General features: G+C 42.8%; 1 protein-coding gene across 5 annotated transcripts in view; it reads right to left on the minus strand.

The window, feature by feature from the left end:
* Positions 1-19,187, minus strand: part of DZIP1 (DAZ interacting zinc finger protein 1) — a 55,488-nt gene extending 36,301 nt beyond the window's left edge. For 2 of the 5 annotated variants that reach the window (XM_023252689.2, XM_023252677.2), the window contains exons 1-7: positions 19,091-19,187; positions 18,501-18,728; positions 17,202-17,448; positions 16,530-17,090; positions 9,037-9,121; positions 6,213-6,337; positions 3,222-3,383 (exon numbers count right to left, since the gene is read on the minus strand). In XM_023252689.2, coding sequence (XP_023108457.2) covers positions 3,222-3,383; positions 6,213-6,337; positions 9,037-9,121; positions 16,530-17,090; positions 17,202-17,204 — 936 coding nt within the window. In that variant the 5' untranslated portion in view covers positions 17,205-17,448; positions 18,501-18,728; positions 19,091-19,187. The remainder of the gene's footprint in view (positions 1-3,221; positions 3,384-6,212; positions 6,338-9,036; positions 9,122-16,529; positions 17,091-17,201; positions 17,449-18,500; positions 18,729-19,090) is intronic. The other 3 variants (XM_023252682.2, XM_023252687.2, XM_023252698.2) reach the window with 3 other exon arrangements.
* Positions 19,188-19,684: the final 497 nt, after the last annotated feature.

Consider the following 19,684-nt stretch of genomic DNA (forward strand, 5'->3'; position numbering starts at 1 on the left):
ATATATATAATATATATATATATATATATATATATATATATATATATATATATATATACATACACACACACACACACAATGGAGTATTACTCGGCAATCAAAAAGAATGAAATCTTGCCATCTGCAACTACGTGGATGGAACTGGAGGGTATTATGCTAAGTGAAATTAGTCAGTCAGAGAAAGACAAAAATCATATGACTTCACTCATATGAGGACTTTAAGAGACAAAACTGATGAACATAAAGGAAGGGAAACAAAAATAATATAAAAACAGGGAGGGGGACAAAACAGAAGAGACTCATAAATATGGAGAACAAACTGAGGGTTGCTGGAGGGGTTGTAAGAGGGGGGATGGGTTAAATGGGTAAGGGGTATTAAGGAATCTACTGAAATCATTGCTTCACTATATACTATTTTGGATGCAAATTTAAAAAAATAAAAAATAAAGTTAAATTAAAAAACAATCTGAAACTCTACATAAAAAAAAAAGAAAAAGAAGTATGATATTCATGCAATGGAAAATCATGCAGCAACTACAGGAATGAAAGAGTGATGTATATACATCCTTACGACGTGGATGAATCCCAGAAACATTATACTAACTGGGAAGCAGCTGCTCACAAAAGATCACATATCGTATGATTCAATTCACACGTAACGTCCAGAATAGGCAGATCCACAGAGACAGAAAGCAGATCTGTGGTTGCCAGTGGCTTGGGGGAGGGAGTGCCAACGGGCACAACGTTTCTCGTGGTGATGAAATATTCCAAAACGTGAGGATGGATGCACAACCCTGTGAACATACTAAAAACTACCAAACTGTGCACTCTAAATGGGTGAATTTTATGGTATAGAAACTATATCTCAATAAAGCCATCTTTTTACCCCCCCACCCCCCAAAAAAGGTAGGAGTGGTAAAAAAGCCCTATGTGGGGAAAAGTCCCAATCCACTATTAAAATTATCCCGGGAGCAGGGAGCTGGGGGCAGGATCCGGGATGGAACCTTAGGCAAAAGAACTCTAATTAGCAGCTTATCACAAAGGGAAAAATGAGTACAGCCTTGATGAAGAAGATGTGAGAAGCCAGTCTTAAATTGGTTAGTATCGCAATCCACCAGTGGGTTATACGGCATCCCACTTTGAACCACAGATAGGAGTTCAGGAAAGGTCCCTGGTGCAGGGGTCGAAAAAGAAACCATGGATAGAGAAATTACTGCCTAGGTGTTCTGATGCTTAGAAACAACAACCAAGGAGAGGTGATATGGAATGACTGAACCAACAAGAAGTTGTAGCCCTACAAAAAAGACACAGTGAACCATCCAAATTTATTCCCTTTCAACTTTTTATTTGCAAATTACAACTTAGAAATGTTGAGGGGCACCTGGGTGGTTCAGCTGATTGAGCAACTGACTCTTGATTTCGGCTCAGGTCATGATCTCACAGCTCATGAGATTGAGCCCTGCATTGGGCTCTGCACTGACAGCATGGAGTCTGCTTGAGATTCTCTCTCTCTCCCTCTTTCTCTCTCTGTTCTTCCCCTGCTAGTGCTTGTGCACTCTCTCAAAATAAATAAAAATTAAAAAAAAAAAGGAAAAAGAAAAGTTGAAAGAATAATATAATGAACACCCATTTGGACCAATTGTTAACATTTTGCCATGTTTGCTTTATAAAGATATGACGGGGCTGGCAAATTTTCTGTAAAGAGCCAGACGGTATTCTGGCTTCGGGAGACACATAAGGCCTTGGTGATAATCACTCACCTGTACGGCTCCAGCACAAAAGCACCACAGACAAAGTGTAAAGGAACACGTGTGGTCGTATGCCAATAAAACTTATGGACACAGAAATGTAAACTTCATGTAATTTTTATGTGTTGTGACATATTCTTCTTATGACCTTTTTCAACCATTTAGAAATATTAAAACCTTTCTGGGCTCACTGGCCATACAAAGATGGGTGGTATGTCAGATTCGGTTCACAAGTTGTGGTTTCCCTACCCCTATGCAAGAGTTCAAGGCGCTTTGGAGAAGGCCTTGAGCCATATTCCAAAAATATCTTTCCATTTTAGTTTGTAAAACTTGTTGGCCTCTAGAGGGAGCTCAAGGATCTTGCTTCCTTTCCCCAAGGGTGACCCGGGACTGGGCTGCCCATCCAGCTCAAATCATTTCTTCGCTGGAGGACAGCGATCACTGTCACAGAGGTTAAGGTCCCAGCTCAGCAAGCCATGTCTCTGTCTATGCATGTGACCAGGGCAGTGTGGAACAAGACTGCTCCTATAGGGGATGGAGACTCATTTAGTTACATTCTGCTTGCTCAGAACAGCTGTCCTTCCCACCGGCCAGGAAGGGACCTGGCAAAAAAAATTCTACTTCTGTCCTTTGTGGGTTGGCTTTCTTCTTCCACATTGGTGATCTGTGTCAGCCTTTCCAGAAAGTTCCTTTGGAACTTAGAAAGCTTCAGAATTCAGGGAGGAGGCTTATGGCTTATTGACTATCCTAACTAGCTAAGGAAACAGAGACCCTCTTCTATGATCTGACCAAGGGTACCAAATGTACCAAATGTTCTTTTTTTTTTAAGATTTATTTAATCTTTATTTTTTAATTTAATTTAATTTAATTTAATTTAATTTTATTTTATTTTATTTTATTTTTTAAATTTTTTAAACCTTTATTGATTTTTGAGACAGAGAGAGAGAGAGAGCATGAACGGCAGAGGTTCAGAGAGAGATGGAGACACAGAATCTGAAACAGGCTCCAGGCTCTGAGCTGTCAGCACAGAGCCCGACGTGGGGCTCGAACTCACGGACTGTGAGATCATGACCTGAGCTGAAGTCAGACACTCAACCGACTGAGCCACCTGGGCGCCCCATAATCTTTAGTTTTTTAGTTAATCCCTATACCCAACATGGGGCTTGAACTCACAGCCTCGAGATTAAGCATTGCATGCTCCACCGACTGAGCCAGCCAGGAGCCCCTCAAATGTACCAAGTGTTCTGCACATGCGTTTGGAGCCAAAGCTCCCACTTTCAAAGAAATGACTTTTCTGACTTGCTCTGTCTTCTGTATGTCTCAAGCTCCCTCAGGACTCTCAAGAAAGGGGCTGTCTGGACCAAGGCACAATAAAGTGATTTCTAGATCCACTGGCCATAATGCCATTCTAATGTTACCTCTCAAGGCAACAATCCTACCAATACTATGAGGAGTACTTGGTTTAATACTTACATATTCTAATGCTGAATTCTTGGAGGTCAATTCTTTAAACTCCTTCATAAACATTTCCTTGACTTTTTCCATTTCATCAACTAGTTTCTCCTTTTCTTCTTCTTTCCATCTATCAAATAACTTCAGAAATTCTTCCTCTTTTGTTTTCTGCATTTCATATTCCTGAAATTATTTGAACGCATGGTTTTAAAAGTTCTATATGAAGCAAAATTTTAAATAAATGACATGTGCAAAATTTTAAATAAATGGACATAGTTCCAGCTAGTTTTGAGTGTATCAGTTAGGTTTGCAATAGCACTTCATATAATGGCAACGTCCACAGCGATTTTTCCAAACCAAAAACAGCACATGGCATCCTTTCATCCTTACACCTCTTAAAATACAAACACAGAGGTCCAAAGTCTCAAGAGTTCGGTGATCTATGAACTTGTATAGTAGATATGCAATAATATGTAAAATGTAAACATCCTTTAAAAGAAAATGTCTATTGGGGCGCCTGGGTGGCGCAGTCGGTTAAGCGTCCGACTTCAGCCAGGTCACGATCTTGCGGTCCGTGAGTTCGAGCCCCGCGTCGGGCTCTGGGCTGATGGCTCAGAGCCTGGAGCCTGTTTCCGATTCTGTGTCTCCCTCTCTCTCTGACCCTCCCCCGTTCATGCTCTGTCTCTCTCTGTCCCAAAAATAAATAAATGTTGAAAAAAAAATTAAAAAAAAAAGAAAATGTCTATTGAGCAGAAGAACCATTCTCAATACTGTATCAATTTGGATAGAGTAGCCCCATCTCACTCCCAAAACACAAATTCCTATTTATACAAGCTAACTTTATGTCTAGTCAATCAGCCTTTGATTTCTCAATGACCTTCAGTTTTGGGGTTTTTTTTGTTTTTTGTTTTTTGTTTTACCTAACTGCAGACTTAACACAATAAACAAACTTAGTCTGACATATACAGAACACCCAAGAGCAGCAGAACATACATTCTTGTTAAACGCTCATGGAAGATTCACCAGGAGAGAGCAAATGTTAAGTCACAAAAGAGTCTCAAAAATTTTAATTATTTATTTTTAAGTTTATTTATTAATTTTGAGGGAAGGGGGAGAGGCAGAGAGAGAGGGAGAGAGAATTCCAAGCAGGCTCCCCCACTGTCAGCGCAGAGCCCGATGCAGGGCTCAAATCTCATGAACCATGAAATCATGACCTGGGCTGAAATCAAGAATAGAATGCTCAACCGACTGAGTCACCCAGGCTCCCCTCTCAATAAATTTTAAAAGATTGAAAGTGTGCTAAGTGTATTTCCCAACCACAGTGGAATGAAGCCAGAAATCAATAACAGAAGAAAATCTGGAAAATTCACAAATACTTAAAAAATTAAACACTGTACTCTTAAGCAACCAATGAGACAAAGAAAAACTCACTAGGGAAATTAGAAAATACTTTGAGATGGATGAAAATTAAAACACAACATATCAAAAAAAAAAAAAAAAGGAGAAACCAAAGCAGTGCTAAGAGGGAAATTTATAGCTGTAAATGCCTACGTTAAAAAAAGAAAGATGTCAGGAGACAAAGGTTACTTAACAATAACAGAGATCAATTTATCAAGAAGGTATAAGAATTATAAATATTTATGTATCCAACATTGCAGCATCTAAATTTATAAAGCATATACTAACAGAACAAAAAGGAGAAATAAACAGCAACACAGTAATCATAGGGGACTTTAATACCCACTCTCAACAATGGATAGATCGCCTGGACACAAAGTCAATAAGGAAACCCAGGATTTGAACACTTCATACCAAATGGACCCAATAGACATATAATATCCAACAGATAGTATCCAGCAGAACACACAGTCTGCTTAGCTCATGTGGAAGTTTCTCCAGGATAGATCATACATTAGATGACAAGTCTTAACAAATTCAAGAGGACTGAATTTATATCAAGTATCTTTCCTGACCACAATTGTATGCAACTAGAAATCAGTAACAGGAAGGGGGAGCCTGGGAGGCTCATTTGGTTAAGTGACAGACCAGCTCAAGTCATGATCTCTTGGTTCATGAGTTTGAGACCCACATTGGGCTCGGTGCTGAACAGCTTGGAACCTGGAGCTTGCTTTGAATTCTGTCTCTTTCTCTCTCTCTCTCTGCCCCTCCCCCACTTGTGCTTTCTCTCTTTCTCCCAGAACTAAACATTAAGAAAAAGAAGAAGAAATCAGCAACAGGAGGAAAATGAAAATTTACAAATATGTGGAAAATAAACAATACACTCCTGAACAACCAATGCATCAAAGAAGGAATCAAAAGGGAAGTAAATAAGATCTTGAGATAAACAAAAACGGAAACACAACATACAAAAACATATGGGATATGGCAAAAGCAGTTTTAAGAGGAAAGTTCACAGCTAAAAATGTCTACATTAAGAAAAAAAGAAATATCTCAAGTAAACAATCTAACTTTATGCCTCAAGATCTAGAAAAAAAAACAACTAAGCTCAAAGTTAGCAGGAGGAAGGAAATATAAAGATTAGAGCAGAAATAATAAAATAGAGAACAGAAAAACAATGGAAAAGATGAACAATACTAAGAGTTGGAGCTTTTGAAAAGATAAACAAAATTAACAAACTCTTAGCTAGACTAACCAAGAAAAGAAAAAGGACTCAAATAAATTATTAAATGAAAGAGGAGACATTACAACGGACACTACAGAATTACAAAAGATTATAATAGCCCACTATGCATATGATTATATGCCAACAAATTGGACCATCTCAAAGAAATGGATAAATTGCTAGAAACATGCAACCTACCAACACTGAATCATGGAAAAACAAAATCTGAACAGACTAATGAATAAGGGGATTGAATCAGTAATCAAATACCTCCCAACAAAGAAAAGCCCAGGACCAGATGGCTTCACTGGTGAATTCCACCAAACATTTAAAAGGAATTAATCCCGATCCTTCTCACCATCCCACCGTTTCCGAACTTAGTACCGTACCTTAGAGAACCTGACAGCGTGGGCGTGCTGTGCAGCCTCCAGCTGAGACTTGGTGAGCTGCAGCTGCTCCTTCAGCATGTCAATCTCACTCTGGAGCTTATCAGTCTGTGCCTTTTTCTTATACTCTGTTGCAACAGAAATATTTTATTAAAATACCACCTCTACTGAAACCTATCTGAAAACTTACAGGGTCTTATTGGTATGACAAAGACAAAGGAAACTGCTCCAACTTGGGATATTATTACTTTTTTGTGCCACATGAGCCAATTTTTGCTCATGAGTGTTTACTCGCAGCCCATCGTGTTACTGGGCACTGAATTACTTTCAGCAGATCATTTTGGCCACTGTATTGGATTACCCTCCAGAGACAGTGTGAGAGCCCATTCAGGGAATAATAATGGTGACAAGGAATAATCCCGGGCTCTTCTTTGAGATGCCTGTCTCGGTGAGAGAAGGGAAGCTTCCACGGCAGGTCACTATCTTTCTGGCTCCCACCACATTCTTCTGAGAACCCCATCAGTGCTAAGACAATCAGAGGCTGGCATTCAAGATGCAAACTGGGGCCATAAACTGTTCACAGGGCCAAAAAGAGGTACCAGAAGGTTGTAAAAGGTAGCAACAAGTGAAGGGAAGATACTTATGTACATGTACTTACATGAAGATGTGCACATGACTGAATGGATGTACATGTGTCTGTGAGTGTAGACATGCAAGGTATGAAAGCCAAAGTGGAAAGTCAGAATCTCAAAGATGACCTGAAGAAATAATACTCATTTCAGAGTCCGAAATACTCTCTGAAACGAGTATGAGATAGAATAAGATACTGAAACAGAAGAGAAAGAAGGTCAGTTTCACACGGAAGAATGGTAGATTAATTAAACTATTTAACCTTCCCAATCTCTCCACTATATTGCTAAGTAGTATCAACGGTCCATGACTTCCATGTGGCATTTTATGCCATTCGTATTGTTTATACAAAGCTTAGCTATTTTTCCTAAATCAATCTGTTTGTCCGAAATAGGCAGGAATGGAAACAGACTGGCAAAAAAGGGAGGTTTCAGAAAGCAAGTACTTAGTGACAAGTTAGGAGTACGTACATCTAGATATGAAAACATTAATATCATAATGAGAATTCCTGTGGGTTACTGGTCTGTAGGCAATCTGCAGAATGCTTTGATCTGCAAGAAGAAATAGACCTGGTACTTTTTAAGAATATTTAAGTAACAGGAAATCTAGTTGATAAGCCACCGAACTCCTGCCTTCTCTTGCTTATGTTCCTCCTCTAAACATGGTTAATTCATATCAGCACCCAAACACATCTTTGTATCTCCTGCATCAAATGAAACAAAAATTTTCCCTTTGTTCCACATTTTCTTCCAGACAATGCTTCATGTCTCTGCTGTCCTCCCAGCAAATGTTACTGAAGTAAATGTCTACAACATGACCACTTGCTCACCTGATTGTCAGCTCAGCTCACTCCCCTTGGGCTTTTGTCCACACCAATCCACTGAAGCTGCTATGTCAAGGTCAACAACAGCCATCGTGACAGCAATAACCAATTCTCAGTCTTCATCTTACTCTACACCTCAGGTACATTCAATAAATTGGTCACTGCCTCCTTCCTGAAACACTTGTTTCCCTTGGTTTCCATGACAACACACTCCCCAGGTCTCCCTCCTGCTTCCATAACTATTTCTCACCCACCAGGCTGCTCCTCCTGAGCTCCTGATGTTGGGAGAGCCTTGAGGCTGGCCCCTAACCACCTTCTCTTCTCTGTCTAGGTGAGCTCATCCAGCCCAGCTCTGCTAACGACTCCTGGATTTGTATCTCCACCCTGGGCCTCACCTTGACCTCCAGAGCCCCTGCATCTCCACTCGCATGGCGTTTGTATGTGTGCCTCAGGTTTACCCTGACCAACACACACTCTCATTCTCCATCCTTCCTCAGCCCACCTCCCACCCCTAGATCCCCACCTCAGTAGACGTCACTGCCACTCACCCAAATGTACAGGACAAAATCCAAGACTGTCTTTCTCTTATCTCTTGTTCTCATGCTAAGTCACACGTCTGTGGGCTCTGTGCAGAACACACGTCCTCTCCATCTTCACTTCTCTGGTCTTCCCTGGTCCCGTCCTGGTCCTGCTGCCACATCACCCACCTGCATTACCCCAGTAGCCTCCCCACTCTTCCACCTGCTTCCACCACCACGGCCCCTACGCTCTTCACCAGCCGCTACCCACATTCCTGGCCCGGGCCTTCAATGCCCCACGTGACCTGGCCCCCTCCCTTCCAATGTCCCCACACACTACTGCCTTGCTCGCTCTATTCCACTGATCTTCTGTCTGTTCCTCAAACATGCTGTGCTGCCCACCCCTCACATCTCCGACACTCAGAGCTCCCCATGTCTGGGATATTCATTCCCCAGCTTTTCCCGGGCTGGGACCTCCTCATCAATCCAGTCTCTGATCAAATAAGGCCTCCTCCATGAAGACTTTGCTGACCACCTCCAGCCCATTCTTGTTTTATTTTCCGTGTTGCATTTGCCACCGTTTGAGAGGAACCACTCATTTATTTAAGTGTGTTTCCTCTGCCCCTCCTAACAGAATGTAAGACCCCAGAGGGCAGAACTTGGTCTGTTTCGTGTGCGCCCATAGCCCCAGGCCTGGTGCTGTGCATGGCACATAGTAGGCGCTCAATATTTCATGAATGAACAAAGACTATGATACTTTTAGAAGGACTGAGAGATGCACTGGACCATGCCTCACTGAAAATAGAGAAAGGCACCAAAAGGAAAACAGCTCTGTGAAGCTGAGCTCGTGACTTACCAAGGTGAGAATCTTCAGGGTGGCGGCGCTGAATGTGACTTTGTAGAAAAGCTTGGTTCATAAAGGCCTTATCACAAAAATGGCACTGAAAAAGAGACAGCAACAAATCTGAATGTCTGTAACAAGTGCTTTCCCACCTAATTTCAATTAAATTGGGGTACCTAAAGCACCACCTCTTGGGAACGGTCCCCCAAAAGATATCATCCCGGCAAGGGATACTAAAAGCAGGACTAAAAAGACAACTGTAAACCAGGGTGTTCTCTCCAAACTGAGAACAAGGCAGTGACAGCTATCTCCCGACAGCCAGAGTAGCCCATTTGGGTGCCTGCAGGAACCCCTGATGCTGCTCCTGTTCCACAGCTGGTTCCCAGCCTGTCACCAACTTGTTCGAGACACTCCAGCCACGCCAGTCTTCTTTCTGTCCCTCAAGCAGGCCAAATTCAGCCTCTGCGTGAGCTCGTGCCCGGCCTGAACCTTGCCCAGACCTTCCCCCCACTGGCTCCTTCCTGACATTCAGGAGTCATTCCGGGAGCATCTTCCCCACTGGGCACGTCCTCAACAAGACCTTGGCAGATGGCCCTCCTGCCAGTCACTGTCCCACCACACTTACTTTCATCATTGCATGTCCCACCAGTTACTATTTCCACGTTTAGCCACTTCACTTGTTTATTGTTCTCTGCTCAATCCCTCTTGGTTCTAGAATGTCACATTCCTGACAGTGTGGGCTCTTGTCTATCTTATTCATAGCATTATTCCCAGAGCCCAGCATTAATAAATCACTGAACACATACTTAGAAATACTTGGCCTCCTAAAATGAATTTTACTGAAAAAAAAATCCACAAATATTTCTATTTTCCACTTTAACACAGATTCAAATTTTAAGCAAAAATTCCATTTGTTTCATCTATATCTTTGTTCCTGGATTACCCTGAATTAAAACCTGGATATTATATATTTCATTTGTTAGTATTTCAGAATCCATCTCTAAAAGGACATTTTTTTCTTAATTTTTTTAACATTTATTCATTTTTGAGAGACAGAGCATGAGTGGGGGAGGGGCAGAGAGAGGGAGACACAGAATCTGAAGCAGGCTCCAGGCTCTGAGCTGTCAACACAGAGCCTAAAGCAGGGCTCAAATTCACGAACTGTGAGATCATGACCTGAGCTGAAGTCGGACATTTAACCAACTGAGCCACCCAGGAGCCTCTAAAAGGACATTCTTAGAAAAAAATTTTACAGTTTGTTTTGAATCAGGATCCAAATACGGCCATATCCTGCAACTGCTCATTATGTCTCTCCACTGTCTTCTGGTCTATAGACCGCCCCCGCCCCCCCATCTCTCTTTTATCTTTGCAATTCTTTTGCTGAAGAAACTAAACACGTGTCCTACAGAGTTTCTTCCAGTTTGGATTTTGCAGTTTCATTTTCATTGTGCTACTAACATGTTCTTCTATTCATGTGCAGTATTGCCTTACTCCAAATCAGTATAACTGCATCAGAAGTTCAGGGTCTCTTTCCCAGAAAGCCAACATTATGGCATATTTCTTGGCCTTGCATTTCGGGGAGTCTTTAAAGTATCTTTCCAGCCTTCTCTGCTCTTGATGACTGCTCAAGTTTAGTATGTCATGGCTTGCCCACTGGACTCAGATGTTGGTGTGGGCTTTAGGGCCAGGCACAGCACTGGAGAAAGGAAAGGATGAGGCTTTCTGGAAACTGTGACTTTTAATTTCTAAAATCAAAAAATAGATATTTTAACTATTTGAACAATACAGAAAAGCCATGAACTCAGGGTAAGAAGGGGTAGGAAAACCTAAACTGTGACAAATTGCTGGAGTCTCACAGTGGAAGAGTCTAAGAGTTAAAAACTCCAGGGAAGAGGGGAACTTTCCCAACTTGGTAAAGACTAGCTACAACAAACACCTACAGCTAATATCACGCTTGGTGGAAAAACTCAAAGCTTCCCCACTAAGATCAGGTACAAAGCAAGGAAGTCCCTTTTCACTGCTGCTTTTCAACATTGTACTAGAAGTCCTTGCTAATGCAATAAGGCAAGGAAAGGAAGTAACAAATACACAGATTGGGGAGGAAGATACAGAATTTCTTTGTTTGCAGATGACATTAATGTCTTTATAGAAAATCCAAAAGAATTGGCAAAACAAACAAACAAAACCCCACAACAACCCCAGAACTAACAACCAGGTATAGCAAAGTTGTGGGATAGAAGGTTAATATACTAAAGTCAACTGCTTTCCTATATTCCTTAATGGAAAGGTAGAATTTGAAATTAAAAACACATCATCCTTTACATTAGTACCCCAAAAATGAATACTTATGTATGAACCCAACAAAATATGTATGAGATCTAGGGGCACCTGGTTGGCTCAGCAGGTTAAATGTCCGACTCTTGATTTTGGCTCAGGTCATGATCTCATGGTTGTGGGATCAAGCCCAGAGTCAGGCTCCATCCTGGGCATGGGACCTGCTTAAGGTTCTCTCTCTCTCCCTCTCCCTCTGCCCCTTCCCTGCTTATGTTCTCATATGCATACACACTCTCTCTCAAAAAAATAAAATAAAATAAAACATGTAAAATATCTATAGGAGGGAAACTACAAACTTCTGAAGAGCAAATCAAAGAACTAAATAAATGAATATCTGTGTTAATGGATAAGAAGACTCAATATTGTCAAAATGTCAATTTTCCCTACGTCGATCTACAGAGTCAATGCAACCCTAATCAAAATCCCAGCAAGTTACTTTGTGGTTAACAACAAACTGATTCTAAAGTTTGTATGAAGAAGCAAAAGTCCTAAAATAGCCAACGAGGTATTGAAGGAGAAGGACAAAGTTGGAGGACTGATGCTACTCAACTTTATGACTTACTATATAAAGCTACAGTAATCAAGACAGTGTGGTATTGTCCAAGGAACAGACAAGCAGATCAGTGGAGCAGAAGAGAGAGCCAAGAAATAAACCCATATAAATATCACCACCTGATCTTTGACAAAGGAGCAAAAACAATACAATGGAACAAAGACAGTTTCTTCAACAATGGTACTGGAAAAACTGGACATCCACAAAGAAATGAATGTTGACACAGACTTCACATCCTTTACAAAATCAAACTCAAAGGGATCACCAACCTAAATGTAAAAGGCCAAACTATAAAACTCCTAAAAATAACATAGAAGAAAACCTAGATGATCTCGATGATGCCTTTTTAGATTCAACACCAGAGACACAATCCATGAAAGAAATAATTGAGGGCGCCTGGGTGGCTCAGTTGGTTAAGCAAACAACTCTTCATTTTGACTCAGGTCATGATCGCATGGTTCATGAGTTCAAGCCCCACACGGGGTTCCGCAATGTCACAGTGTGGAGCCTGCTTGGGATTCTCTCTCTCCCTCCTTCTCTGCCCCTCCCTCATGTGTGCGTGTGTTCTCTCTCAAAATAAATAAATAAAAATTTTAAAGAGAAATAACTGATAAACAAGACTTCATTAAAATTCAAAACTTCTGTTCTGCAAAAGACAATGTGAAGAAAATGAGAAAACAAGCCACAGACTGGGAGAAAACATTTGCTAAACACACACAACTGATAAAAGACTGTTACCCAAAATATACAAAGAACTCTTAAAACTCAACAAAAAGAAAACAACTACAAAATAGTCCAAAGACTATAATAGACACCTCACCAAAGAAGATACACAGATGGCAATTAAGCATAGGAAAAGATGCTCCACATAACGTGTCATTAGGGAAATGCAAATTTAAACAATGAGATACCACCCTACACCCATTAGAATCACCAAAATCCAGAGCATTGACATCAGCAAATGCTGGCAAGGAAGTGGAGCAACAGGAACTCTCACCCATTGCTGGTGGGAATGCAAAATGATACAGCCACTTAGATTACCTATGTCCATACAGAAACCTGCACACGTATCAGTTTATAGCAGCATTATTCATAATTGCCAAAGCTTGGAAGCAACCAAGATGTTCTTCAGTAAGTGACCAGATAAATGAGACATGGAAGGACATTAAGTGCATTTTATTAAGTAAAAGAAACCAATCTGAAAAGGCTAAATCCTGAGTGATACCAACTATATGACATTCTGGAGAAGGCAAAATTACAGAGACAGTAAAAAGACCAGTGGTTGCCAGAGGTTGGTTAAGGGTGTGGGGAATGAATTTGGTCACAGCGTTATAAGATGCATATTTTAACCTATGTCTCTCTGACTGCAAAACGCATGCGTTTTTTTTCTTTTTGTTTTTCTAATGTTCATTATTTTTGAAAGACAGAGCAGGGGAGGGGCAGAGAGAGGGGGAGACAGAGAATCTGAAGCAGGCTCTGCGCTGACAGCAAAGAGCCCAACGCAGAGCTCAAATTCACAAACCGTGAGACTGTGACCTGAGCTGGTCAGATGCTTAGCCAACTGAGCAACCCAGGCACCCCAAAATGCATGCTTTTTTCTACCCCAACACTATCTCCACTGAAAAACTGCAACCAGGGTCAGAAATTCACTGACATAGATTCCAAAATCTGCCTGTAGTGCTAAAGCATGGACAGGAATCTGAGTCTTCCAGCTGCGAAAACAAAAGTTCTTCTTAAAATGAGTCTAAGTCCTGTTATGATACACTGGTATTTTTTAATTTCATTAAAAAAAAATTTGACAACCACATCATTGGCACACACTGGCCTTTACACATGGCCATGAGACTTCCCCAGCTTTTGGAGGTCTCTATAAACACAAATTCATGACTGCAGGCTAAAGTCAAATAGTTATTTAAACAAAATCAATTGTCTTCCTATAAATCTTATCATAGGCCAAATATCCTCACATGTCCGAACCTGGAGTTGAAATAATTGTAACATCTTGGACCCCCAGGTGGCCTATGTGCCAACTATTCTTAGCAGCAGACTTGACTTCCCCTCCCTGAATCACCGCTTCTTACAGCATCATCACTGCAACCCCTGGCCTTCTTCCTGTACCACCGCTATTCACCTCCTAGGAAAGGCGTGAGGCCTTGCAGAGATCCTGAGGAGTCACAGCTCACTACCAAGAAGCCAGTGTGGAAATCAACACCACATGTCAGATGCCATTTGCTGAGACTTCCTTATGCTGCATGTGCATTAGCTCATGGAATTCTCAGAACAGCCCTAAAAGATACCTACTACTAATGTTCTCATTTTCCAGATGAGGAAACTGAGGTCTAGATGTTAACTGACTTGCATGGTGGAATAGTTAGGATTCAAACCCAGACAGTCTAACTCTGGAATTGTCACCCTAAAGGGCTCACACTGCTCAGTCCATCAAGAGACAATGGCAAGGCACCTAAGAGAGCAGAGTTTATCTATACCACACTAAGTAGGAATAAATGGTCTGGGCAATCCTACCTTTACATGGTCACACTGTTATTCAGAGACTCTGCTGAGTGGCCAACTTGGCAGGTGTCAGTCATTAAATAAAACGAAGCCCTTACCTTTATTCATGTGTATCATTCAAACTTGAAAATCTTTACTAACACCTATTTCTATAGTAACTAAAAGAATGAAAAAAATATTCATAAACATAAAATTTCTGTATGTTATAGCTGTTAACATATCACTGATTGCTACCAAAGCTCAATTATTTTTAATGTCTAAATAGAACCTATTCTATTCATTGTTTAATAGATGTATTTATAAAAGGCCATATCAACACTATTTATAAATATGTACATGGCATTTATGAAACAAATAAGCAATTAGCAACATTAGGTGTCATTTGAGGATTATATCTCAGGGTTGTGTACCCAAGGCTAAACACTAAGCCTTTCTAACAGTATTCTGTCCCAATTGTTCACCTATCTTAAGTACACTTCTCTCAAGGCTCCTGTTGGGTCAGTCCTAAGCACTAATGACCACACCATAATCTGTGCCTACACCCAGTTCTCTGCATTTACTCACGCTGCTAGTACCTAAGTCCACTGAGGCTTTTTTTTCCTCCCAGTAAACTCTACTCCTACCATGGGGCTCGAACTCACAACCCTAAGATCAAGAGTCACATGCTCTACTGACTGAACCAGCCAGGCGCCCATTCACTGAGGCCTTTTAATTCATATTTAGCCAAAGTGACTACAATGTAAGGATATGAAATCAGTTTTGTCAGCCTGTTGCTTCTTTGATAACTTTATCAAACATTGTTGATACCCTTTGCATTTTCTCCATCTAATCAATAAAAAAATATATACAACTGATTTCTATTATACTAAAAAATTACAATATTTATCTTAGCTCAATGTCTAACCTGTAAAAGTTAGAGATTAAACACAGAAAAGCAAGAGGTTTCAATTTTTTTAATACTATTGTTACATTAATAAAATATATTTTATTTTACTTTTTAATGTTTATTTATTTTGAGAGAAAGAGAGAGAGAGTACACATGCAAGTGGGGTAGAGACAGAGAGAGGGAGACAGAGAATCCTAAGCAGACTCCATGCTCAGCACAGAGGCAGCCCCCAGGTTAGATCACTGGGCTAGATCTCATCCCTGAGCCAGAAAATCAAGAGCAGGATGCTTAACCAACTGAGACACCCAGGTGCCCCATAAAATATATTTAAAATACTACATGTTCAGGGGTGCCTGGGTGGCTCAGTTGGTTAAGCTTCTGACTTCGGCTCAGGTCATGATCTCACGGTTTGTGGGTTCAAGCCCACAAAGTCAGGCTCTGTGCTGACAACTGGGAGCCTGGAGCCTGCTTCAGATTCTGTGTCTCCCTCTCTCTCTGCCCCTCCCCCACTGGCACTCTGTGTGTGTGTCTCTCTCAAAAATAAACATTAAAAAAATTTTTTTAAATACCAGTTCAAGTAACAAATACTGTTGTTCTATATCATTAATATTGTTACATTAGTCAGTGTTCTTGGTCTTAGGAGATATGCAAACTGAACTACTTAGGAGTCTGGAACTCACTGGCCAAGGGTTCAAAAATAATATGTATATATAGAATGAGAAAATAAACCAAATGTGGCAAATGTTAACAACTGGAGAATCTGGGTGAGGGGTTTATGAAGTTCTTTGCACTATTCTTACAACTTTTCAGCAAGCTTTAAAATATCTTGAAATAAAAGCCCTACAAATTTAATCATTCCAGATCATCTGGGGCCAGACCTCGACAGCAATTTGTACCTGGTTTATTTCTCATTACATCAATTAGGGGGAGGACACAGTTTCTTAAACAGCCAGCGTTTATAAAGAGGACTTTCAGCAAAGCACGACAGACAACATTGCTTGTTTAATTATTAATCCTCTGGTTGTCTACAGAAGGTAACAAACCATGTCAGCTGTTGGTTAAAATTACTATTTTGCTTAACTATGTTGTTTCTTCTGATTTACAGTAAAAATCTCACGAAGGGGAAAAAAAAATCGGTGATCTAGGAAAGGACTCTCAATACCGAGGTGGGAATCGAGGATGTTAAACTGGATTATGAATCGGAATCACAACGCAGCGTCCCACCTGGTAGTAGCTGGCTTTGGTCTCGATCATCAGCTGCTGGGTCGAGATTATCTTTTTCCTGCGTTTACACTCTTCCTTGAGTAACTTGATCTCGCCGGCCTGCTTGGTGAGGAGCTTCCTGCTCTGCTCGCCATCGGCCAGGCTCAGGCGCAGCCGCTCTTCCAGGTGGTGCAGCTGCGAGGTGAGGAACTCCTGCGAGTGCAGCAGGTACTCGATGGTGAGCTGCGCCAGGCGGATGAGCTTCAGCAGCACCGGATCCACCCCCGACTGGCAGTGCGGGCACTTCTCGTCCTCCAGCTTGCAGAAGGTGATGTTCATGATGTTCTCCTGCAGCGTGAGCACGTCCACGGCGCCCGCCACCTTGTCCACGTCGATGGCGCTCAGCCGCCGCCAGTCGACGCTCTCCAGCCGCGGCCGGAATTGGAAGAAGGGCAGGGGGACCGACGCCACGCTGGGGGGGCCACAGGCCATCGTGGCCGCTCCCGCCGCGGCAGCTGCTGCGGGGGCGTCGGGTCCTTCCAGGCCGCTGGCCAGCGGGTAGTAGACGTGCTTCTGAAAGGGCTGCGGGGAGGAGGCAGCGTAGGGGTGGTGAGGGTGCTGGGAGTCCCGGGGAGCCCCGGCCGCCCCCAGTCCCACATCGCCAGGCAGCCCGACCTCCCCGCTCTCACTTACCATGCTTGGAAGCAAACCCGCGGCCTCAGCGGGTATCCGAGGAGGGGGCGGTCCCGTCTACCCGGCCCCGGCCGCCTCCCGGGCCGCCGCCGCCCCACCCTTCGGGAGCGGGAGATGGCCTGGTCTCGGGCGGCGGCGGCGGCGGCCTAAGGTCTGGGCGTCCAGGCCGTTGCTATGGCAGCGCCCTGACCCGGACTTAGAGCAAAGGGCGCGCCAGCCCCCGCACAGTCAGCGTGCGCCCAGGGCCCTGCGGGACCAGAGGAGACCTCGTGGGCGAGCCCGTCCACGGAAGAGGGCACTTCCTGAGCGCCAGCTCACCGGGCCACCACCCTCCCTGGCTCTGGGGCTGAGCCTCCCTGTCCTTAAGGAGTGGGGAGCCACATCTCCGGGAACTTTCCGTTCCGGCCGCTAGCCTCCGGTTATTCACCCCTGTCCTCACCTTAGATTTTGAGATCAGAAATGCCTATTCATCCTCCTCTTTTACACACAGACTTAAGAAACGTTAAACAAAACTATGTAAAATTAAATGGGATGGAGGGGAATTGGCTTCAAAACAGCAGGAAGACACTTTTGGGGCTATAACAGAAATATTCTGTTTTGATTGTGCTTGCTGTTTGTTGATTACCCGGGTATATACATTTGCCAAAACTTATCGAATTGTGCATTGAAAATTAAGGGTGCATTTGTACATTATATCTCAATAAAGTTTTAAAAATTAAAATAGTGGCAGAGCTAATTATATCTGACGGCAGGCTTTCTAAATTTCTTACACCTGAAATACTTTTTAAAATGGGGTCTCTTTTCCTCTATGGATTGCCTACATATAAAAATAAGATACTGGTAAGTACAAGACACTGATAAAAGTACAAATTAAGGGGCGCCTGGGTGGCTCAGTCGGTTAAGTGTCCGACGTCAGCTCAGGTCACGATCTCGATCTCGCGGCTTTTGAGTTGGAGCCCCGCACGAGCCCCGCACGCATTGGGCTCTGTGCTGACAGCTTGGAGCCTGGATCCTGCTTCGGATTCTGTGTCCTCTCTCTCTGCCCCTCCCCCGCTCATGCTCGCTCTCTCTCTGTCTCAAAAGTAAATAAACATTAAAAAAAAAAGTACAACTTAAGGAACTTCCACAGATACTATTAATACTTTTTGTACTTGTCTTCCCAAAAGGATACCTTTTCAAAATGTGAAGGTAAAAAAATTATATATATATAAGTATATAAATATAAATATATATATATATGGAGGGGAACTTTAACCATCAGCTTTGTCCCATCAAGTTTTAGAGGGCCCCGGTGTTTACCTTACAAACTTGTGAGGCAGCTGCATTCTGTGATCTGCAGAGATCTGCAGCATCTGCTGCTAGTTGCTCTAGCAGCAACTTGTAGACATCAGGCCTTTCATTCTTGGGGTCTTTTGGGTGATGCCTGTGGCTACCACAGAGATCAATGAGCTGAGGAAAAGCCAGACATTCCTCAATCCACCGGGGTGTCCCTGCGTGGACCAACCATCAGGAATTTTTTTTTCTTTCCTAACAGCCAGATATGTGAGTAGGAGAAAGGAAAATACCATTCAGAGTAACTTCAAGCAAAGTTGTAATATCAAATATTTTTAGCACTCCCAGATATTGTGAACTAGAAATAAATCCATATAAAAACATCCAAGAAATAAAGCATGCAGTTCATATGACTTCATATAAACTGTACATCCAAACAACTTTTAATGGGTCTTTAGGAAAAAAGAACTATTAACGGTTCACTGCAGCCAGTATAAAATTAAAGATCTAGGTTCAAAGTTTGATTCTTCCATATACTTGCTGCTTGACCTAGAACAAGTTATGTCAGTCCTAGGCCTCAGTTTCCCTATCTGTTTAAAGGACGTCAGGTTACCGACCTGGCAGGTCTGTGTCCTGTGGGCTCCATCCACTGGACTGCAGGATCAGCGGGAACAAGGGCCGTGATTTCTTTTGCTCACCGTGTGTCCCCAGCACCTAACAACGGACAGGCACAGTGAGGAGCTGAGAATTTGCCAAATGGACACGTGGATAAAGAATGATTGAATGGATTAGGCGCTTAAATAACTGTTGGCTCCCGGCCGGTATCCCTCCTATTTTCTGTGCCTCTGGCCTCTTAAGGAATTCACCCGTGCTCTGGGCCCAGGCCCTTGGAGCTGAATGAGAGGGCTGGTCCGCACGCCCCCACTGCGGTCCAGGGAAGAGGCGCGCGGGACTGAGGTGCCCATCTCTGTTCGCCGCCGCCACTCCGGCCCAGAGCGCCGCGCTGCTGGCCATCCTTGCCCCTTTGGTTGAATCTCGGTCGCAAGATGGCCGGAACAGGAAAGAAGGGGGCACGCTTTCCCGTTCCCTCCGTCCCCCATCCCGGGGCTGGGCAGCAGCCCCGCGCGGCGCAACCAGTCCTTGGTGCACTGCAGGGCCGGCCAGCTGAACCCGCAAAGACAAAGGCCGGGCTGGGTGGGCTCCAGCGAGGG

The sequence above is a fragment of the Felis catus genome, chromosome A1, assembly GCF_018350175.1.
Source record: "Felis catus isolate Fca126 chromosome A1, F.catus_Fca126_mat1.0, whole genome shotgun sequence".
NCBI classification, from domain to species: Eukaryota; Metazoa; Chordata; class Mammalia; order Carnivora; family Felidae; genus Felis; species Felis catus.